Genomic DNA, 22,553 nt, shown 5'->3' on the forward strand with positions numbered 1-22,553 from the left:
CTGAATTGTCCATTAGCGCTGTCGTAAATAATTTAGCCTACCGCAGCCTGGCTGTTTAGCGGGCTCTGTGTAAAGGTGGCCTGAGGAATTCAACTGACTTTTTGTGGATTATACGCGGGTTTTTATGGACTACTACAGCATCCCGGCGGCTAAACAGACTGTGGCGAGGTTGCGTGAGTTCATGGAGGAAATGTGTTGACTGCGGCGTCTCGCCACGCTTCGCCCGGTATCTTTTTTTTTTTTTTTTTTTTTTCCCTTCTCTTCGCGGAGGACATCTAGTTCAGTCCGGACAATTTATGTTTGATTGACTGAGTATTTGATCTGCTGGGACATTGGGTTTCTGGGGTTTAAATGTGTGTGGAATTGAGTTGCAATGTTTGTTTGATGTAGCCTATATCGGAGCGCGGCCGCGCCTCCAGCGCTGAATAACTCTGTGTTGCCCGACGTGTATAAACCTTATATATCTGTCAATACACGTTGTTGAACCTGAGTATTGTGAACTTTTCGTTAATGTACAATTATTTTAAGTTTATACATGTATGATTGCTTGTTTATTTTGTTGATTTAAGGGGTTTCTTAACCAAAAATAAGCTGGGTTCTGTCTGTAATCACCCCAGTATACATCAGATCCACCCGTTACCTTATGTTTTGCGTGATGTACTTTTCCCTTACTCTTTTAGTGTAAGGTAAATTGTTAGTATGATGCATGATTTACGCTTACAAAAGCGTCCGAATTTGAGGAAGTGGTGGGGGGAGTGACGTATGCCGTAAAGCACTCGAATTTTGTAGTTCTTTTTGTGCACGGGTTCCGACCCGAAACCCGAAGTTACATAGTGCCAGTAAAAGCGATACAGACCACGTCAGGCTATGGCAGACGTGTCATTTAACTTATTTTAAGTCGATGTACCATCACAAGGGTCTTGGAAATATATTATGAAGGTTGAAAAGCTACTTAGTGTTACTTTAAGCTTTTGTTTGTTAGCCAATGCTGAAAGCTGATAAAAAGATTACAAATATAATCCTGCTGCTCCCTCTAGTGGACAACAGTGGTATTGCAGCCTCCATCTTACAGTTGAAGTGAATGAATGGAAATAAAATGGCCTAAATGGCGTTTTTTTACTTTCATTTTCAGGATTTCCATTTCTCAATGTGACACAGTTGTCAATAGTAATACTCCAATAGATGAACTTTGACAAAATGTGATTGTAAATGTTAAAATAATGAAATTGCTATTTAAATATGACAGGGTCAAAACTCGTCAGATATGGGAAACGCAGTTGCAAACGGACTTTGCTTTTCCATTTGAAATGTGGCTGTCAGTGTGCGTTCGCTTAAACGAAAATGCAAACGGTAATGCACGATTTGCAATTGCGTTTGGATTATGTCACATTTTATGCGTCCACAAATTGAAAATGCAATTGCAAATTGCATATAAAGGCTAGGAGAATCAGAACAGTGCAGGACAAGCGTCAGCGTCAGTCTGCGTGAAGAACGAGAGCGCGCAAGAGGTTTTTTCTTAATATTCAGTTCTCTTGTTGTTTAGTGTATTATTTTCCAGAAAGTAGGGCTATTTTCGATTCTGTGGTTACTTGTACATTTTACCTTCAAACAAATCTGTATTTGAATTAGACGCGTGACTACTTTATATAACAGCCGCGTCTGAGAAGTGGGCTATTGCAGTTTAATTTATATAGCACTTAAGTGTAGCTGTCCATAGAGGCAGTTTCGATTTTCTCCCATTTTCGGATTATTTGCTTTGCCTGTGTTAATTGCTTGGACTAGCAGCTGTCCTCACTCAGGCGTTGAAAGCACTATATTTCTGTAGTGTGCGCGCTGTCGCGCAAGCGTCAGCGGAAGCGTTCAGCTCTCCTCGTGTGAAGACCGACTCGGGTAAAGACCATCGACTCTACCTGCGCGACTCCACCGAGCAAGGACACCGACAAGGCACTTAAGTATCCTATTCTCCCTCTTCCTTTCACACAGGTATAGTATTTCCCTACTAATTATGTGTTTTCAATACATTCCTGTTGTCTCTCGACGACGCTCTCCCATCACGCACAGAAGGCAGCGCAATACTGCTAATCTGTGTCCCATTCTCTCATCCTCTCACACACCTCTCTCTATTTCTATGGGTCTATGGAATTGTCAGTCAGCAGTCAACAAAGCTGACTTCATTCCAGCCTTTGCATCTCACTCTACTCTTAATATTTTAGGCTTAACTGAGACCTGGATTCGTCCAGAAGACTCAGCAACCCCGACTCCTCTCTCTAACAACTTCTCCTTCTCTCACACTCCTCGCCAGTCTGGGAGGGGTGGGGGCACAGGTCTTCTCATTTCTAACAATTGGAATTACTCAACTCTCTCCTCTCTCTGCAATAACTACTCGTTTGAATATCATGCTATTATACTTACATCTCCCATTAAGATCCATATTGTAGTCATATATCGCCCCCCAGGTCAACTGGGAAGCTTTGTAGAGGAGCTGGATGTGCTGCTGTCTTCTTTCCCTGAGGATGGCACCCCACTTGTAGTCTTTGGTGATTTCAACATTCATCTAGAGAAGCCGCATGCAACAGACTTCATCGCTCTCCTAGCCTCATTCGATCTCAAACGGCTCATCACCTCAGGTACTCACAAATCAGGCAACCAACTGGACCTGGTTTACACACGCAACTGCATCACAGACAACATTTTGGTGAAACCTCTCCATGTTTCTGATCATTTCCTCATTACATTCAATCTACAACTCACTACCCATGCTCCACCAACCCCCCTACCAGTTACTTTCAGACGAAACCTGCGCTCACTCTCTCCCTCCCATCTCTCCTCTGCTGTGTCATCTTCTCTTCCCTCACACTCACACTTCTCATCTCTGGATGTTAATACCGCAACAGATACTTTATGCTCCACTTTAACTTCTTCTTTAGACAATATCTGCCCTATCTCCTCCAGGCCAGCACGTACTACTCCCTCTAACCCCTGGTTATCTGAGGTTCTTCGTGAACACCGGACTAAACTCAGGGCAACAGAGAGGAAATGGCGCAAATCAAAAGACACAACTGACCTTTAGGGCTGCAACTAACGATTATTTTAATAATCGATTAATCTGTCGATTATTTTTTCGATTAATCGATTAATCGGATAAAAAATAAATAAAAAAAAGCATTCATTCCCTTTATTCAAAAACAGAAATGACAGTGCAAATTCACAGTGCAAAAAAATCTTCAGAAAGTGCACAAACAGTGCTCCTTGATAGGGATGCACCAATACCATTTTTTCAGAACCGATCCGATCCGATAACAAAACCAATCCGATACCAAGGCAATTTTTTTTCAAATCAAGTAGAATTTCTATAACTATGTGTGTTGAACTGATAATCACTATTTTGTGTGTTAAACACAATCTACTTAATACAGACAACTTCATTAAAAAAAATAAAAATAAAAAAAAATAAAAAAAACACCATAAATGCTATTATAAACTAGAATAGTGGATAATTAAGCATACAATTTAGTCTAGAAAAATCACAAGTGCACAATAATTGTATTAAATCTGAACATGAAAAAACATTTAGTGAGGAACAAATATTAGAATAAGTGTAACACTAAATTTGGTCAAACGTTACACATTGCTCTTTGTATTGTTGTAAAATACATTCATGAAAAACAAGATAACAAAAATCAAAAAGATTAATTATTTTATAGCCTACTATAAAATTGAGACTAAATTAAATGTATAGCACAGCGGTTTAATGAGGCAGCAACATGATGGATAGTACAGAACTAGAAAGGCTATTAATAATCGTTCATTGCGTCGCTGTATTATGATATAAAAGGCTCCAATACAGTGCGGCACACAGCGCTTATGCGCATCGCGAGCGCAGAATGATGCGCTTGAAGCAACACGAGTCACAGCGCGCTGCGCTTCGAGTCCACATTAAAAAGTTCAAATCACAAAGGAAAGGCATATGGAGCGTAGTGTATTATACAGTATCTATCTATGCAATAGTTTATTGAGCATTTTCTTTTAACAGTTTTAAATGTCAGTTACTGTGCGCGTGAAGAACAATTATAGTGCTCTGAGTCTGACTCCAGTGTTGAGAGAAACCCGGTAGAAAGTAACATGATGATGCAGCAATAAAGTCTAGCAAGATAAAGTTGTTTAATGCAAAACCATAGACCTTTATCTACAGATCACGTATAATTATAGTAACTTTGAATCATCTTGGAGAGAGTTTTTCATCGTGTTGTTGACCGTCGTAACCGAACGCGACGCGCTGTTTGATGCTGAATGGAGAATGACTGACAGCCGCAGCGGAGGGAAAAGTGTACGTGATCTTGAATTTAATGACTTAAATATTAATTTCTATCTCACATTATACTATATAATGGCTTCAGAACACTTATAATATAGTGCACGACAACTTTATGATGCTTTATAATGTTTTTGTCCCTTTTGTGGGGCTTAACAATAGCACAGAATATACGCACAATTTTTTTTTTTTTTACATCTCCGTGTCGCGCGACACAACGAATCGATAATGAAATTCGTTGCCAACTATTTTAATAATCGATTTTTATCGATTTTATCGATTCGTTGTTGCAGCCCTACTGACCTTAGTATGTATCAATCTCTGCTCTCTTCCTTTTCTGCTGATGTTCATGCTGCAAAATCTTCTTATTTTCACAACAAGATCAACAGCACCGCTAACACACGAACTCTTTTCAAGACATTCAACTCTCTCCTCTGTCCACCTCCACCACCACCCACCTCCTCTTTAACTGCTGATGATTTTGCTAACTTCTTCACCAACAAAACAACAACTATCAGCAATCAGTTCTCAGCTCCACACACACAGGAACCCAGTCCAACCCCTCCCACTCCCAAACACATTCTCTCCTCATTCTCTCCACTAACCGAGGAAGAAGTATCTAAACTTCTCCTCTCCAGTCACCCCACCACCTGCCCTCTAGATCCCATCCCCTCACACCTTCTACAAGCCATCTCTCCCACACTTCTACCAGCACTCACACACATCATCAACTCATCCCTCCACACTGGCACTTTTCCTACAGCATTCAAGCAGGCTCGGGTAACTCCACTGCTTAAGAAACCGACATTAAACACATCACTCTTAGAGAATTACAGACCTGTCTCTCTCCTACCATTCATTGCGAAAACACTTGAACGAGTTGCCTTCAACCAAGTAACATCCTTCCTCTCTCTGACCAACCAACTAGACGTAAACCAATCTGGCTTCAAGAAAGGGCATTCAACCGAGACTGCATTGCTGTCAGTCACAGAAGCCCTACGGATCGCAAAAGCTGCCTCCAAATCATCAGTTCTCATTCTCCTGGATCTGTCTGCTGCCTTCGACACCGTGAATCATCAGATCCTCCTGTCCACCCTCTCATCACTGGGCATCACAGGAACTCCTCTCCACTGGTTTGAGTCCTATCTCACAGGTAGGTCCTTCAGGGTCGCATGGAGTGGCGAGGTATCCAAAGCACATCAACTGACTACAGGGGTTCCTCAGGGTTCAGTTCTTGGACCGCTCCTCTTCTCCATTTACACCACATCACTGGGACCCATCATACAGGCACATGGCTTCTCTTACCATTGCTATGCTGATGACACCCAGCTCTACCTCTCATTTCCACCTGATGATCCCACAGTAGCTGCACGCATCTCAAGCTGCCTGGCGGACATCTCGGCATGGATGAAGGAACATCACCTGCAGCTCAACCTGGCAAAGACTGAGCTTCTCGTCCTCCCTGCCAATCCGTCTCTACAGCACGACTTCACTATCCAGCTAGATTAAACTTTAATCACCCCATCAAGGTCGGTCAGAAACCTTGGAGTAACATTTGATGAGCATCTGACCTTCACAGACCACATCACAAAGACAGCTCGATCATGCAGGTTTGCACTGCACAACATCAGGAAAATCAGGCCCTTCCTGACTGAGCATGCAACAACTTCTCGCCCAGGCCTTGGTTATCTCTAGGCTTGATTACTGCAATGCTCTTCTGGCTGGTCTTCCATCATGTGCAATTAAACCTCTACAAATGATCCAGAATGCTGCAGCCCGTCTTGTCTTCAACGAGCCCAAAAGGGCCCACGTCACTCCTCTGTTCATCTCTCTGCACTGGCTACCACTCGCTGCTCGCATCAAGTTCAAGGCATTGACGCTCGCTTACAGATCGACCACAGGCTCAGCTCCCTCCTACTTTCACTCGCTCCTACGAGTCTACATCCCTACCAGAAATCTGCGATCGGTCAATGAGCGACGGCTCGTGGTACCATCACAGAGAGCCACAAAATCACTCTCCAGAACATTCTCATTCACGGTTCCTTGCTGGTGGAATGATCTCCCTACCCTCATCTGGAATGCAGAATCCCTGACCACATTCAAAAGACAACTGAAAACTCATCTCTTCCGTGAGCACTTGACATTTAAAAAAAAAAAAAAAAAACCTCTCCTTTACCCTCCCTTGTTTTGGCTTATGCTACTCTGAGCAATGCCAGAACTTTGTATTTTGAGCACTTCTTGCATTATTTTTATTTTTTGCCTCTTCACGATGACTCGCTTGCTGTAGTCCTCAGTTGTAAGTCGCTTTGGATAAAGGCGTCTGCTAAATGACTAAATGTAAATGTAAATGTAAATTGTATTTGCAATTCCTTTTGAATAATGTCCGGAATATCATTCCATATCAGTCATTTTTTGACACAATTTCAAATATTAATATTACCCTTTTACTAAAAAAAAAAAAAAATCTCACTTGAGAGAAGTGAGTGAGGATTTAAGGAGAGAAACAAGAAATTCCATGTGTACTCATGGAATATTGTTAAAATCGTGGAAAATCAAGTGCTCGCAAAGCAGATTAAAACTTAATCTGAATTTATAGGCTCACATCCCTTTCACTCGGCACAAAACCAAACGTTTATATATTCGCAATGTAACAATTGGTTGCTAAACTATTATTTATTATGTAAACAAGGCTTTGTAATTCACTTAAGTCCTTCATTTTCCTAAACAATTTGAACTGCCGTCCAAAATTCACTCCTCAGACTCCGTCTCCCCGCATTACACCACGTTTCCAGCCCTGCTTCAAATCAACAAATGAGTTGAATCAGGGGCCGTATTCACAAAACATTTTATCTTACCACTAAGAGTTCTCCTAAATAGCAGTAAAAGTTATTAGGTAAGAGTTTCCTCTTAAAGGTTGTATCAGCGATTTCAGGCCCAAACTTAAATGATCACATTCATCTAATCTTTCCTAACGATCCGCTAGCTGCCCGCCCCATAAGCAAGCTGTCAAAAAACGCGTCTCTGTAGGCAGCCTAGGCTCTGAGATTTGCACACAAAAACAATTGGTTTCACCAACCACTCAAAACCAAAATAAACAGTGTTCCAACCAATCACCGACAGGGGCTGGGTGTTGTGAGGTTTTGCGCTCGTGCGCGGTGACGGCTGCACACGAAGTCGGAGCTGAAGAAGAAGCCAGTGTCTATCAACAAGAGAAATTGAACATGGCTGAGTCAATCCCCAAGAGGAGGAGGAAGAGGGCAAGAGAATACCATCGTGTTTATTCCAAGACACGTATAGTTATCGGGAAGGCTTTTGAACGGTGGAAAGAAATTAAAGTAAAAAAAAATGTTAAAAAATGTTTTAAAAAAATTATCGGACGCCGAGGTTGCACTGTTTCTTCTGGACAGGCGAGTAGCTGCTAGTGCTCACTTGTTTGGATGTGAACTGTGTGTGAAAATATCCTTGAAATAACATGAGCGAAGCTCGACTAAACTTGGGTAGCTCTAGCTAAGAAATGCGCTTGCATGATCTTTTTTTTTTTCATGATGCATGAAATAGTTAGAGGGGCGAGCTAACTTGGTTTGTTTGGGATCTCGCTTCAAACACAAACAGAAGTGACGTCACCCATAATCGCTGATACAACCTTTAAAACCTATTGACAACGCTGCTGAAACTAACTTTTACTGAGGAATAGAGTGAAGTCTTAAGCTAAGAGAAAGGTTGGGATGACGTCGTTGCTATGGATGATGGCAACACGCTTACTATCCATGACCACATTCATTAGCTAATAGGCGAGGAGTCTCTGTCAGTGATTTAATCATAGAAATAGTGTAGAACGAGGGATCACATTGCCATATTCAAATAAAGGTTTTAAAATGTAGGACTTTATTTTTTTAACTTGACCGCAAAGTTTTATTCTCCATCATTCAATGCATTTTGTCTGTACATAAATTAACCTTTATGTTATGTCATCGCAGATTATGCACTATGCGGTCATGTAAGACGACAGATCGGATATTCCCCATCAATGAGTCAATACATTGTTGAAAAAGCAATGGTGGCGCTCAACCTTACTCACGCAAAGACAAGTTTCATTGGTTCTTGCGGAAGCTCAGGCGTGCTGGTGTAACATGCGAGAATGAACTTCATTGGTCCCTGCGTGTTAAGCAAGCATGCTTGACGTCAACTCAGGTGGACACCAACCACGATCACATGGTAAAAAAACAACATTCAGGGCCAGATGTACTGACGCTTTTGCGTCCACTTCAGGCGTGTTTGTTTAGCAAAGTGCGCATAAAACCATGTAAGAAACGAGACGCACCGAGATGAAAGCGCAGACTGCCTGTCTGAACTGAAAATGGCAAAATGCGCTTTTCGTGTCATGCATAGGCATTCATGGGATGGTCAAGGGGAAAGTGGGAGTGTCACATAAAGAGACGGGAGGGGAAGCGTAAACTGTACCTAATTATGTATTCCGCGTTATGTTCAGAAAAAGCCGGTGAAAGCGCGCCTCTATTTTGCGCTGAAAATTCTCCGCCTCTTTAAAGCCGGTGTAATTTAGGAAGCGGGTTTCCTGGCATATGCCTCCTGGTGAACTGGCAGCAGTAATCCAAGCAAGACGAAGACATAGGCTAAGGAGACAAGCTGAAACTATTTTTGCCACAAGGATCACACTTTTCCAGTTGAGTGAAAATTAAATCATTAAGCGTTACAGATTAAGCAGCTCCGCAACATTACAGTTACTGGAAGAAATCAAAGATGACATCGAACTCAGCGTTCACATTCCAGCAGTTGTTAAACTCCTCGCTACATTACAATCATTGGCATCAGGATAATTTCAAACAGTCACAGCATGATGGAAGGACAGGAGGAGGCCCATTCAATTACGCGTTTAAATATGCGCAATTTACGGTATAGTGGGCGGGGACAGGCGCTGATTACCTGATGAACTGCAGGTTTGGTACATGACACGCACACTGCGGTTTCACATCAAGCGCTTTCTGCGTCTTGGCCATGGCGCTATTAACGCTGCGTTCGCAAATGTACGTACATCTGGCACTCAGACTCTTTTTGTAGAATCAGACTATAATTCCATCTAAAATAAAAAATTAGTAGACTGGGTTACCTCAGAAGTTGCATGGCTGAGTCATACTCCTCAGTCTCCCACAGATTCTTCTCAATGCAGGAAACATGGAGCTCTCGTATCTAAGCACAATAACAGTTGCATGTGATGATCATTAAACACTAGCCATTGTCTTTAGGTCTTAATTTAGCTGAAAAAAGTATATAAATCAAACTTTTTTTTCTAGCAAAATGTACCTATTAATGTCTAATGGGACACCAGTGTCCTGTTTCTATGCTTTTTTAGATTCACTGCATGATAGCCAATAAATCCTTGTTTAACAGGATCAACAAACCATAAATTGTTAGACAGGTTTTACAATATAAATTTAACAGTAACAGTGTCCGAATTTCTGATAAAACGTTGTGAATAGAGACTGAGACTGGTAGGCCACATGACAACGGCATCATGACAAATGTAGCACATCTTGATTATATTCATACTATACAATCTACATCGTGTTCTGAAAAAGAAAAGATAATTTGACCATTTTGTCTTGGAAGTAAATTATTACTTGATCACTTAATTTGGTTTAAATACTGAGTAATATTAATCAACATGTACTTACTATAAAGTTTGGGTTTGGGGTTACAGGTAACATTATTTTACAGTGTCACAGTTACATGGTACATCTAGTTAGTTAAGTAATAGTTATAAATTATGCATAATTACATGCAACTAACCCTAAACAAAACCAAACTCTAATCCTAACCCTATAGTAAGTACATTAACTTACTTAATATTACTCAGTACTTAAATGTATAGTTACAGTGTAACAAAGACATTAAAATAAAGAGTAACCGTGTCCCTGTCACAGTGTAATTATACATTCAAGTACTGAGTAATATTAATTAAGTACATGTACTTACTATACAGGGTTAGGGTAGGATTAAGGTTTGGGTGAGGGTTAGCTTCATGTAATTATGCCTAATTTATAGTTATTACTATAGTAAATACATGTAACATTTAACAAGGACACATTCAAATAAAGTGTTACCGGGTTTAGTTGCATTTAATTATTTATAATTTACTGTTATTACTATTAAGTACATGTAATGTGCACTAAAGACAATGTTTTAAAAAAAAAAGTGCTGCCAAAAGGTCTACTTACGTGCTTTCCGAGAGGAAACTTAGGCAGTAATGATGTCAAAGAGTGCAGACATTGAAGAATCGGATAGTAATTGTTGTGGTATTTATGGAGGTTTTTCAGTAATTTTTGACATGTATCCTGAAAAGACATAAATCACAAAAAAAGATTTGTTTATTGCTTGTATACAAAAAAAAAAGAAAAAAAAAGCAACCCCTTTTAATCTTGTTTTATAGTTGTGGAGCAGCCAATAGTTGTATATATTTAGGTTGTTCACAAACCTAAATACATACAACTATTTTACTTTCGTTTTGTTAGTCTAACCAAAACCGATGGATACAGCATGAGCCAAAGAATCCATAGGCACAAAGTTCACAATTCAGGTAAGTAGTGTTGGGGTAACAACACGTTGGGGTTTTATACGTTTGGTTTACTGTATATTAACTTAAAAAATATGCTACTTGTTGCAGTTTTTTTTTTTTTCGTTTTGTTAATCTATAAATTATTTAAGTGAAATATATTTACGCGTATTTAATCCTTTTATATATACAATTTTATTGTATTTCTCCGTTCACAGAAGCGCTGCAGGTGTGTGACGTGACAATATGTGAATCCTCATGTTGTTTATGCTGCTCTATTTATGCATTTAAAACTAAACCCCTGGAAAACAAATTGTTAACTTTAATGGGTCACAGACTTATCCATTCTTCGGTTGTCAGTTAAATGAAATAAAAATTAAATGAACATCCCTACTGTGAGAAATAAGCCTTGAATTTACCTCAGAACAACACAATGCAGCTTGATCCAGTAGATGATATTACTTCTGATTAGTAAGTAATTTATTCTTATTTGCATTAGTTACCGTTATTTTTACAAACTTGTACACATTTTATTCCACAACTGCCAATTTGCCAAAACTGAATGCTGTAAATATTTACAGAAATTAAAAAAATGTCTGCCTGTAAATCTCGGTCTGCTGCTGACATTAATGTTGCATGTGCGTTTTGTTCTGCTCTAACCAAACTTCATAAACAGATTTCTAATGGTTGTCCTCCTTCACCCAAAGGACTGGACGCTGAGTTGTTGCCGTATTCATGGTTTTTAGTTGCTTTTATAGTTGTGCTATCACCGTTTAATGATCTAATTGTATGTTCCAGGAAAACTGAAGTTGTAATATGGTGAGTGTCGGTCACAACGCCTTTTAATTGCCATTTTTTATCTCGCAATTATTAACTTACAAATTAAGCATTGCGCACAAGTTTTTCTTTTAAACCGGTATTCTGCCCACCAATAAATCCTATACATTTTATGAGAACAGCAAAAAGATCATTTTGGTCATTTGTCAAAGTCTACAGCAGTAAGCGGTGGGAGTTGCAGCATGAGTTACGTATTTTGTATTTCTTAGGTTTGTGGTGCATCATCTAATACAGGGCTCCAGACTGCGACCATTTTTCCTGCCGGTGTAACCAAATATTTATATAGGTCGCACTGGCTCGACCACAACGTTGCAGAGCAGCGAATGCAAACAAAATGAAAGGAGAACGAAAATGCGCTACTCATTTATGCTTCACGGACCGTTTATTAGTTCAGACCAATAATAGACAGCACAGCCATGAGAGCAGCGCCCTGAACTTGCTAGTCGCGGGCCGATCTTCATCACGCGACACTGTTACTAGGAGATCCAGACTCTGGAGATCCAGTGAAGAAATCCATTGAATTCGCCTCAGAATTAATAACATCATCGCTGCGAGATCCAGTGAGAAACATTCCGATTCGGCGCAGAGTTCTCTGTTATAACTCTGTTATAACTCTATGTCATCTACAGCCTACATTAAGCTCAGTGCTTTGTCAGCCCCAGTGCTACCAGATACTCTCTGTAGACCTCAGTGGCTCCGGTGCTGCTGCCCTCAAATATTAGTCTGGAGCCCTGGGAACTTAAAACTGCACATTGTAATATCTGTACGTTAAGTCTATTTATTATTATTAAAGAATTTGTCAGTATTACAGTTATTTTGGGGGGGAATTTGAATAATTGCATTGCAAGCTGATAAGGTGTGCCCCTAAATGTTCTGCTTGCACTCCTAAAATTCAGTCAGGGGCTACAGCGCTTCTGAAGCCCTGTAAGAGACTGTTGAAATTGTCAACCAGACTCACAAAACAACTACTACACAGAACTTGTTACACTCTCCATGTAATAGAAATAAAGAGGAGACACAATTCAGTCAACTACATGGACTAATATTTAGTAGTAGTTACCTTGACATGTTCATCACTGGTGAGGAGCTGCACCTGCTCCTGGGGCTCTTGAGTCTCCACATACCTACAGTACAAAGACATATGTTGTGTGGTTACAGAACTGTTGTGGTAGTCATTTACTGGAGTAAAAAAATTGTGTATACCTCATGAATGAGGGTAGATGACGGATTCTTTCCACATTTTTTTGGCTCAATGTCTTGGCAAAAAGCAAAGCCTCTTTCTTCTGACAGCAAAGCACACTGAGAGGCTGTCCATTAAAGTGCTCTAACATAGAGAACTGGAAGACAAAAGGAGTAATTGCAGTATTTAATTGCAGTATTCTCCAATCCCATCCAGTTAATAAATAATAATCCCCTCACATTAATAATAATGTTTTAGATGCTGTTGTAGAGCTGACCGACTAATCGTTAAAACATTGCAATCTCGATTCAAACACCCACGCGATATTAATCGTACTTTAAAAAGATTTGTCTATGTCTTTTAAACCTTTGACAAAGATCACACCAGAACATTCAAATCTGTGTTTGCGCTGTGGCTGACCCAGAGAAAGCAGTTACCATGTATAGGTATAAAGTAGCTTCACAAAGAGTCTTTTGAACCATAAAATATCTTTGTTTCTGCGTTACAAATATTACGATTAATACAGAAGTACTTTTATCTTTTTAAAGAAAAAAAGTTCTTAGTTTGGATATAAACAAAGATGTCTACGGAAGCGATCAAAATAGAGCATATCACCTTTTGAAAGTAACTTGGGCCCGGTTCCCCAAAACGTTCTTATCGCTAAGTAGTTCTTAACCTATTCCTTAACCTCTCTCTTAATGTTATGGCACAATTCCCGACACGTTCGTACACTATTAAGTATATCTTCTGTAAGTCACACTTTCGTAAGGTTGGTCTGGACCATTCATAAACTCTCTCTTAGCGTTGTTTGAGCTCAAGACGCTAGTCGCCACCACTGTGCAGCAGTTTTTAGACATCAGCGCAGCGCAGTACACGTCAAATTATGGTATGTTGACAATGTTGTGGCTCAACAATGATTTTATGTTATGGACATTTTAAGACTAATAATAAAATATGTTTGCAATGGATACAGGCCTATTTATGAAGTTGACTTTATTTGGTATCGGAACTAATGTGGTGGTAAATAGCCTAGGCTATTTCGTAATGTCATTAAAGCGTTTAAAGGGTTAGTTCACCCAAAAATGAAAATAATGTCATTAATGACTCACCCTCATGTCGTTCTAAGCCCGTAAGACCTCCGTTCATCTTCGGAACACAGTTTAAGATATTTTAGATTTAGTCCGAGAGCTTTCTGTCCCTCCATTGAAAATGTATATACAGTATACTGTCCATGTCCAGAAAGGTAATAAAAACATCAAAGTAGTCCATGTGACATCAGTGGGTTAGTTAGAAGTTTTTAAAGCATCGAAAATACTTTTTGGTCCAAAAATAACACAAAATAAGACTTTATTCAGCATTGTATTCTCTCCCGGGTCTGTTGTGAATCTGCGTTCAGGACTCCACAGTGACGCTGCTGACGAAAGACGCTGATGACGTGTTATCTGGTGCGCCCGAGCTTCGTTTACAGTCTGAGGGAGACGCACGCTATATTCAAGCTATTCTACATTGTTTGCGTGGATATCATTTTTTTAATGGTGCGTAAATGTGCATGTCGCGGATGAGACACTTTTACAGCGTGCGTTTCCCTCAGTCTATAAATGAATTCGTCTTACGCCATCAGCGTAACTGTGAAGGATTGACAACAGACCCGGGAGAGAATACCAATGCTGAATAAAGTCTTATTTTGTGTTATTTTTGGACCAAAAAGTATTTTCGATGCTTCAAAAACTTCTAACTAACCCACTGATGTCACATGGACTACAGTGATGATGTTTTTATTACCTTTCTGGACATGGACAGTATACCGTATATACATTTTCAATGGAGGGACAGAAAGCTCTCGGACTAAATCTAAAATATCTTAAACTGTGTTCCGAAGGTGAACGGAGGTCTTACGGGCTTAGAACGACATGAGGGTGAGTCATTAATGACATTATTTTCATTTTTGGGTGAACTAACCCTTTAAATTGGCAATCACTTTTGATAATTAAAATCTGGCAAACAATTTGGCTCTAAATGGCTAAGATCTATAAATGAGTAAGCATTACCATAGCATAACTAACTATGGCAGCGATCCAACGTGTCCTTGTATTGAATCAAATGTTTTATTGAAAACATTAACCAATGGCAATCAATAGGGACGTGCCATTTGGAGTAGCCATCTTGACGGAATAGAAAATATCATCGCGAAATATTCCTATCATGCCCGAGCGATGCTGTGCAGTTGGATGCGATCAGATACGTGATCATACAAAAGGAATATCTTTGTATCGTATCTCAAAGGAAATAAAACGGAGAAACAAGTGGTTGGTGGCAATAAACAGGTGATTTTGTTTTGTGTTTTCCCCTGTAAACTCAGTTTAAAGATTATTACAGCTAACGTCACTATAATTTGGTGATAAAAATACATTGACCAACTTTTGCGGTGATGATTGAAAAATCCTTCCCCGCTGGCGTCCAAATAAAAGAGTTGCTGACCCATCCGGACTCGTGATACCGATAGCCTGCTAACGTTAAGCTTTTGTATGCTTTTAATGAAGCTCCGGTGTAGCGTGATGGGAAGTGAAGGTAGCTGTAAATGTCACCGAACTCAGGAAGTTTTTCTACACATTTAATGCCTGTAAAAAGAACTTGGTGCTTCATATGGATCTACGATTCCTAATTCCTTTATCTTCCTCTTGTATCTTTTTGTGATGCTTATAAGTGTGAACATATCGTGTGAATATATTACTGACAATTTGATAATTTAATTAATAGTCTATATTTTACTGATAACTTAAACTATGTTAAAATAAATGTTACTGGAATAATTTGAGGAATGTTTCATTTGCATAGAACGTGTTGTCTTTCTTAACGCCGCAATGCACCTACGGGTGAAGTGGAAAATCGATTCCTGAGCAATCGATGCCAACTAATTCAGCACCTTCACTTGGGACAGCCCCTTTGTAACGTCGAACGTAAGAGGCAGCGTGTTAAGAAGCTTCCTAAGGGACACCCCGGGGAACACACAGGAACATACACTACTTTGGTAAGATATATCTTTCGAGTCTTCTAAGAGTGAGCGTTATCGGGGAACCGGGCCTTGGCTCTTCAAATAACCATTATGTCAATCAATTACATCGTTACGCCAGTAGGTCTACAAAAGCCAACAATTAAAAATTGTGCATGTGATATATAAAAACGAAGTAGTGCTGTACCGGTCAACTTGACACTATAAGGTGCACCGTCAGTGGTACACTAAAACACATTTTTTTGTATGAATGCTGTTTTACAAGAATATTACAACACGAGTGAAGCTCAAAGCATGTTCACACAGTACATGAGCCCATATATTTTAAGCCATTTGTCAGCTTTGTATTGATTTGTGATCTTCTGGGGCCAGGTGCATAAACATAGCCGCTAAGTTACAGTAGACTGTTAACCAACTAGCAGTTAATTAGAGCTAAGTGTTACTTTTCAGATTCAAATTAGACCAATCTTTTATGTCTGGTCGCCTGATTTTCCATGAATTTAACAATATTCCCTCTGAGTTATTCCACTGGACATGGAATCTCATTTCTTTTCCCAAATCTTCACTCACGTCTGACCCATTTTTGCAGGTGAATAAATATATATATAAAAAAATATATATATATTTCTTCCTTTCAATAAATGTTTTAAATAATTATACATATACATACATGTATATATTATATTATATTATATATATATATATATATATATATATATATATATATATATATATATATATATATATATATATTTACACTTGACATAGATCTGAAACATCACGCATGTTTAAAGGGGGTTCTTCTTGCACAGATGGACGAACGCGCCGTGAGAGAGATCTCAGGACTGGTGCCAAAAATTGTTTTTGCGTGCATACGATTACACGCCATAAAGTGCGAATCATATGCACGTAAAAACTCTTTTTGGCGTAAATGGCACGATAAATAAAATTCATGCTATAGACGCACATTCATGAGATCGTGGCGGGCTTTAATGAAGAGCAGGTCGCACTCTAGAGCCCTGTTTACAGTTGTGGTCAGAATTAATGGCATCCCTCGTAAATATGATGAAAACTGGCTGTAAGAAATAAATCTGCATTGTTTATCCTTTTGATCTTTCATTTAAAAAAAAATGCAAAAATATAACCTTTCTTAAAAATAAGAATTGAAAGTGGGGGGAAATCACATTATTAAATAAATGCTTTTCTCCTAGGGATGCACGATGATATCGGCACAACATCGGTATCGGCCGATGCCGATGATGGTCATTTTAAACTTTTATCGGCCGATACCGATGTTGTGATATGAATATTTCTGCCGATGAGCCTTGCCGATAGGGTGGCGTGTTTCCTATGTGCACGTGATAACCGTGAAAGTAGCATGAGCGCCAGCAACTTAAACTTCCAACATGTGGAGGCATTTCGAGCATGGGCGTCAGTTTGGTTTGAAATGTGCTGGGGACAGAGACGCATTCGGAAATGCATTTTCAGAAGTGCTGGGTAATGACGCAATCATTTTTTTTCCTCTTTCGCGCAGGTCATGTTTTGAAAGACAATGTCCTGTAGCTTACTAATGTAAGCTCTCCTAGCTACTATGCTCTCCACAGAACATAAAATATTCATTTTATAAAAATTTTCGTGTTCGCATTTATGAGGAAAAAACAATGTTACGGATGTGATAGTTCTCTGTTATGGACGTGACCGCTCTGAAAAAACAATGTTACGGACGTGATAGTTCTCGGTTATGGACGCGACCGCTCTGAAAAAACAATGTTACGGATGTGATAGTTCTCGGTTATGGACGCGACCGCTCTGAAAAAACAATGTTACGGATGTGATAGTTCTCTGTTATGGACGTGACCACTCTGAAAAAACAATGTTACGGATGTGATAGTTCTCGGTTATGGACGTGACCGCTCTGAAAAAACAATGTTACGGACGTGATAGTTCTCGGTTATGGACGCGACCGCTCTGAAAAAACAATGTTACGGACGTGATAGTTCTCAGTTATGGACGCGACCGCTCAAATCGTCTCTAAATGATTGCAAAAACTTCCTCAGAGACCTCAATCAGAAAGCACAAAGTCTTTCTTTAAAGTGAATTTCGTTTTGTATTGATTGTATCTTAATTTTAATTAATGTTTTATCAACCAATTGCCTGAATTGAATAAATAAGTAAAGCAGATAATATATCACGACACAAAGGCGCATGAACTGGAGCTCGTCTCATAAATGAACCGAAACTCAGCAAAGCGAGAAATATATATATTATCTACAGAACGCTTTAAATCAAACTTTTAAAACAGAACAAATTCAAAATGAAAGAAAACTATGTAATCCGTATGAAATGTGCATTTCTCTCTGGCGCGTTCACTGCTGCGAAGATCGCGAGTCAGCATCGTCAACTTCATTTTTGCAGCCAACACAGAAAAAATGTCTCCTTGCTATATTTGACATTCATAATCATTACTTTTGCCGGTTCTTTGTGACAGCTTTTAGGTGCGCTGCGCTTCTCGGTGTGCGATACCTCGAGTTGTCATAGACGCCGCGCGGCGCTGCGCTTCTCGGTGTGCGATACCTCGAGTTGTCATAGACGCCGCGCGGCGCTGCGCTTCTTGGTGTGCGATACCTTGAGTTGTCATAGACGCTGCGCGGCGCTGTGCTTCTCGATGTGCGATACCTCGAGTTGTCATAGACGCTGCGCGGCGCTGTGCTTCTCGATGTGCGATACCTTGAGTTGTCATAGACGCTGCGCGGCGCTGTGCTTCTCGATGTGCGATACCTCGAGTTGTCATAGACGCCGCGCGGCGCTGTGCTTCTCGATGTGCGATACCTCGAGTTGTCATAGACGCGGCGCGGCGCTGTGCTTCTCGATGTGGGATACCTCGAGTTGTCATAGACGCGCCGCTGCTCTGGGCTTCTCGGTGTGCGATACCTCGAGTTGTCATAGACGCGACACCACGTAACTCTCTCTGCCTGCCTTGCTTGTGCTAACAGCTGTGCAGGGCTCTCTTGCGTGCGCAATCTGCACCATAGAACTGGCTTAAACAGACGATCTGACGGGTTTTAGAAGATTAAATACAACCCGAAACAAAAAAAACAGACCAGGCCTCTATTTGAGACCGGCCTTTTTTTATCCAAACCTGTAGCCACACCAGGCGTGTAAAAGAGACAGGCGTCTTTGGGACTCGTTATTATTTGAAGTTTTATTGTATACATCGGTATCGGGTCTATATTGTCTATATTGTAGTTTGTTTTGGATGAACAAGAGTGGTGGACAACATTTTTTTGACAATGGTTCCTCTCTCGAGTTTTTGACTATAATAGAATTGACCATGGACCCATTTAACATTGGAGTCAATGGGCATGTCCGAAAATGTCATTAAAACAACCTTTAACATTAGTTTTCAAAACTGTGCAACTCACCGAGTGATTAGTGATGTTAGTTGATGTTCCAGAAACAAAAAGTGTTGCGAAATACAGTTTCTGTCGTGTTTTATTCGTCATTTTGTAAAATCCCATTGAATTCTGTTGAAGGACTGAGTGCTCGTTAATATAAATGCGCTACCGGAAACGGAAAGGGGGCTGTTTACATTTGGTCGATTTAGTCTTTTTGCTCGCTTCCGTTTCTCATAAGGCTAGCGAGCAGAGCAACTGTGCTCCGGGAGAGTAAGCGAAATAAACAAAACAAAACCTTCATTAATTGTTACTTGTAATATGAAGTTGAACTCGACTGTGACCGTGAGTGTCCCGCGAGACAAACATCAGTTATCGCCATCAAGTGGTCGGGAGTGTGCTAACGCTTCAGATTCAAATATTGAGCGGAAGTTACACAGTTGTGAAGTGTCTGAAAAAATAGTTCCACTATAGCAAAATAAACGGATTGGAATCATATATTGCGACGATATATTGTTTATAATCATCAACGAACACCACTAACCACTCGGTGAGTTTAACAGTTTTGTAAACGAACATTATTGGCTGTTTTAATGACATTTTCGTACATGCCCATTGATCCCAATGTTAAATGGGTCCATGGCCAATTCTATTATAGTCAAAAACTCGAGAGAGGAACCATTGTCAAAAAAATGTTGTCCACCACTCTTGTTCATCCAAAACAAACTACAATATAGACTCAAGGTGTTAAATACCGGAATTATCCTTTAAGAAATTCCAATCAACTGAAGATGTTACGAATCTGCCAGGAAGAGGACGTGTGTCTATATTGCCTTAATGGACGGTGAGGAGGAAAGTTTGAGTGGCCAAAGACTCTCCGGGGATCACAGATGGAGAATTGCAGAGATTACTGAGTCTTGGGGTCAGAAAGCCTAAACACATATATCAAACAACCCCTACATCACCACAGAAAAATCCTCCTCCAAAAATAAACTCCAGCATATTCAGTTGTCAGAGTCAGACATGACTGGATCTTTAAAAAGGGACCAGATTCTGTGGTCAGATGAAACTAAAAAAGGGCTTTTTGGCAGCAAACCCACCAGATGTGTTTGGTGCAAAAAGGGGTAAAAAGTACCCCATGCATACAGTTAATATACTGCTGGATCTGATCTTATATGTTGTGGGCCTATTTTTTTGCTGGAGGTCCTGGACTTCTTGTTCAGATACATGGTATTATGGATTCTAGCAAATACCTCAAACAGATAAAAAATCGAAACCTCACTGCCTCTGCTAGAAATCTCATAATGGGCCGTGGTTGGATCTTCCATCAGGACAACGGTCCTAAACTAACATCAAAATCAACACAAATTTTTTTTACTGAGCACAAAATTAAGCTTCTGCCATGAAAGTCCCAGTGCCCTAAACTGAACCCTATAGAACAGGGGTCGGGAACCTATGGCTCTTTTCAGGATTTTATATGGCTCTCCAATTTTCAAATGTTGACTGAAAATGCACCCTCTAACATGATGATAAAATAAATTTTAAACTATTTGCATAGGCCTACTTGATTAATTTATGACGTGGTTAGTGCTTCATGTCCAGATCAAGTTAACAACTACCTAGCTAGCTAAATTAAAAATCATCATCAAACGAGAGCAAGATGTCGAAAAGAAAAAAGACGACGATTACCATTCATTCCAGTCCGAATGGACAGGTCAATTTGCATTTGTGGAGAAGTCGGGGTCCACAGTGTGTCTCATTTGCAATAAACGTATTGCGTCACTCAAAAGGTCAAATGTTAAGAGACATTTTGAGACGCACCATGCAGCATTCGGCACAAAATTTCCCGATGGGGAATGCAGGAAAAAAAGCTTGCGCTGAGCTTCAGTGGAGAATGGGAACCGGACAGCAGCAGCTGCTGGCATGGACTAATAAAGGTGGGAATCTGAATTCTGCAAGCTTTGCTGGCGCTCTGGAGATTGTGCGGAGTGGGAAACAATTTACAGATGGAGACTACATTAAGGGTTGCATGCTCAATGTGGCTAAAGAACTGTTTAACGACCTCCCAAACAAGGATAAAATTATCCAAAAAAATCGAAGACATGCCTTTGTCTGCTAGAACGGTTCATGATCGTGCACTCGTGATGGCACGCCAGATAGAGATGATGCAGATCAACGACATCAGTTCAGGTAGTTACTTTTCTCTTTCCTTGGATGAGTCTATCGATGTGAGCAATGTGACGGGTGATACGTGAAGAGAGTCTCGCTGTTTTGCCAATGAAAGATACCACAAGAGGTGAGGATGTGCTAAAATCTCTGATGGACTTTGCTGCAGAGAAAAAGCTACCACTGAATAAGCTTATATCTGTGTGTACTGATGGAGCACCCAGTATGTTGGGAAGTATGTTATGTCACACCCTTCTGTGTGAGCAAGACAAGCGGCCCATTCTAAACTTCCATTGCATTGTGCATCAAGAGGCACTGTGTGCTCAGTCGTGTGGAGAGGAAAATAAGTGGGCTGCTGAGCTGAAGAGAAGAAGCACCAACATGAACTTGTAAATCTGAAGGATCTGGAGAGACTCTGTATGGAGAAACGGTCTCTGATCTCTTGTCAGTTGTTCTCCAAACTCACCAGGCATTATAGGAGAAAACTGTGATCTTGGCAAAGGGATGTTGCAAAAAGTATTTAATAACAGGGTGCCAATAATTGTGGCCAGCGTGTTTTGGAGAAAAGCATTTATTTCATGTGATTTACCTCCCACTTTCAATTCTTTTACTTCAATGAAAGGTTAGATTATTGCGATTTTTTTAATGAAAGATCAAAAGGATAAACAATGCAGATTTATTTTTTTCCAACCATTTTTGATCATATTTACCAGTGCCATTAATTCTGACCACGACTATAAGTGCTTAACTCCATTAATGTGAATGGAATATTTAATCTAAATGTGTATATCAGATGTAAAAGGGTTTAAATAATTATTTTATTTATTTAAACTGTTATTGTGAACATGCACTGTATTTATGATTAGGACTCAAAATGATGATTTAAAGTGGGTTTCCTTCATCTGTCGTCAGTCCCTCAGCTCACCATCGGTGTCGCCAAACTGCTGTCTCTCAACATTAAAATATGCGTATACATGGCTCAGAGTTTACGCACAGGAGCACACATTCTCCCATCAAGTTTGTCTTTAATAGCTCACAACCTTTGTGTGGGAAGTGGCGTATGCACGTTTCTAGCCCCGTTTATAAAT

At 40.0% G+C, this 22,553-nt stretch overlaps 1 protein-coding gene across 1 annotated transcript in view; it reads right to left on the reverse strand.

Moving 5' to 3' along the window:
- orc3 (origin recognition complex, subunit 3) overlaps positions 1-22,553 on the reverse strand; it is a 53,304-nt gene that overhangs the window by 22,865 nt on the left and 7,886 nt on the right. Inside the window, exons 10-13 of the mRNA XM_079631976.1 lie at positions 12,921-13,054; positions 12,778-12,841; positions 10,546-10,662; positions 9,438-9,517 (exon numbers count right to left, since the gene is read on the reverse strand). Of these exons, the coding sequence (XP_079488102.1) occupies positions 9,438-9,517; positions 10,546-10,662; positions 12,778-12,841; positions 12,921-13,054 (395 nt within the window). The remainder of the gene's footprint in view (positions 1-9,437; positions 9,518-10,545; positions 10,663-12,777; positions 12,842-12,920; positions 13,055-22,553) is intronic.

Source organism: Phoxinus phoxinus, assembly GCF_949152265.1.
Source record: "Phoxinus phoxinus genome assembly, chromosome: 13".
NCBI classification, from domain to species: domain Eukaryota; kingdom Metazoa; phylum Chordata; class Actinopteri; order Cypriniformes; family Leuciscidae; genus Phoxinus; species Phoxinus phoxinus.